Below are 1553 nucleotides of genomic sequence, written 5' to 3'. Positions count from 1 at the left end.
CTAGACTTTGCTCGGATTGCGAGCGCGCTGGTAGTAGTCGTGGGCGTCACCAGTCACCTTGGGAGCGGAGCTGCTCTTAGTCCTAGAAGATGTAGGATTGCGAGCGTGGGTGCTAGCAATCGCACAGAGATGCTACGATTGCGAGGAGTGCTGCTCACAATCCTTCGACTTCTAGGATTGAGAGCGAGGCTGCTCTCAATCCTTCCGGTCTAGAAAAGAAGGTTCACCGCCACATACGCTGAAAAGTCGTCAAAAGCAGAGGAACTCTCAAAAGCAGCGCCCGCCCGGGAAGGAAAACTTGCGAACAAACATACCGCCAGGACGCCGCCCCTCGAGCATCGGAATAGAGAGAGATTTTTAGAAGCCAACAAGAAATGTCGCAAATGTGGCCCCCCGAGTGATTTGGGCTCGGCAGCTTGTCGACTACCGGCCGAAGCCGGAGTCGGAACCGTAGCCGAGATGGTCTTCGAGGGTGTCGAATATGTCATTCGCCTCGCTAGTGGAGCCGGTGCCGCGGAGTCGCGGTCGGAGGAGGAGTCGTCGTCTTTCTTCGCGGCTGCGAGCTCACTCACTTTGTTTGGCGACCGCACTCCATCCGGGGTCGAGACCTGTGTTTCTCCGCGTTCACCCTTGGGGACCCGCTGTGGGCGGGGAGGGCCCCTGCACACAGCGCGGATGTGCCCAAGGCACGAGGGCAAGAGCAGGCCGGGTTCCCTCGCTTGGTGCGACGACGCGGCCTCTCACTCGCTCTCACTCGGACGCCTCGCCGCGCCCCGCCACGACCAGCCCACAATGGGGAAGGGCCGTCTCGGCGCCGTCAATGGCGGCCGCGCGGCGCCGGACATAAAGAACAAGATCAAGCGCCAGCAAGTCTACCACAAGCTCAAGCGCGAGGGCGGCAAGGCCCAGCGCAAGGCGCGCGCGCTCCGGCAGAAGGAGGCGGAGGCGCTAGGCGAGGCGGCGCCGGCGCACGTGCAGCGCACGCTGGACAACACGCGCGAGGCGGACGACACGATGGTCCAGCCGGGTGACGAGGAGGTCGCCGCGGAAGACTCGTTCGACGAGTTCTCCGCCCACTTCTCTGGGGACGTGCCGCCGCGCACGCTCGTGACCACCGGGCGATATCCGTCCGACAAGCTGCTCGGCTTCATGGAGGAGATGGTGACGCTGCTTCCGAACTGCGAGTACCGCCAGCGCGGCGCGGTGCCGCTCAAGCAGCTTGTCGACGCGTGCAACGAGCGCGGCTTCACCTCGCTCCTCGTCTTCACCGAAAACAAGGAGAAGAAGCCGCAATCGCTCTGGCTGGTCAAGCTGCCGTACGGGCCGACGGCGCGCTTCAAGGTCTCGTCGCTCGTCCTGCCCAAGCGCATCGCTGGGCATGGCCGTCCGACTGCCCACCGACCGGAGCTCATCCTCAACAGCTTTGGCACCCGCCTCGGGCACCGGCTCGGACGGATGCTGGCGCGCCGAACCCCCCCCCCCCTCCGCCCCCGCACCGGCCTCTCTGGCCGCCCGCCGCCCCTGGCCGCGCCGCGTCCTCTGCCCCCCCCCCC

The 1553-nt window shown here is 65.2% G+C and overlaps 1 protein-coding gene across 1 annotated transcript; it reads left to right on the top strand.

The window, feature by feature from the left end:
* Window positions 1-792: 792 nt before the first annotated feature.
* EMIHUDRAFT_78600 (hypothetical protein) lies at window positions 793-1479 on the top strand (the record flags this gene model as incomplete). Its single annotated transcript, XM_005765169.1, has 1 exon — window positions 793-1479. A coding segment is annotated over one exon (687 nt), but the record flags the coding sequence as incomplete, so codon positions are not given.
* Between the last annotated feature and the right edge of the window lie 74 nt (window positions 1480-1553).

Source organism: Emiliania huxleyi (genome assembly GCF_000372725.1).
Source record: "Emiliania huxleyi CCMP1516 unplaced genomic scaffold EMIHUscaffold_5600, whole genome shotgun sequence".
Classification (NCBI taxonomy): Eukaryota; Haptophyta; order Isochrysidales; family Noelaerhabdaceae; genus Emiliania; species Emiliania huxleyi.
Note: the sequence above shows the minus strand (reverse complement) of the source record. Positions and strands in the feature narration are given on the sequence as shown.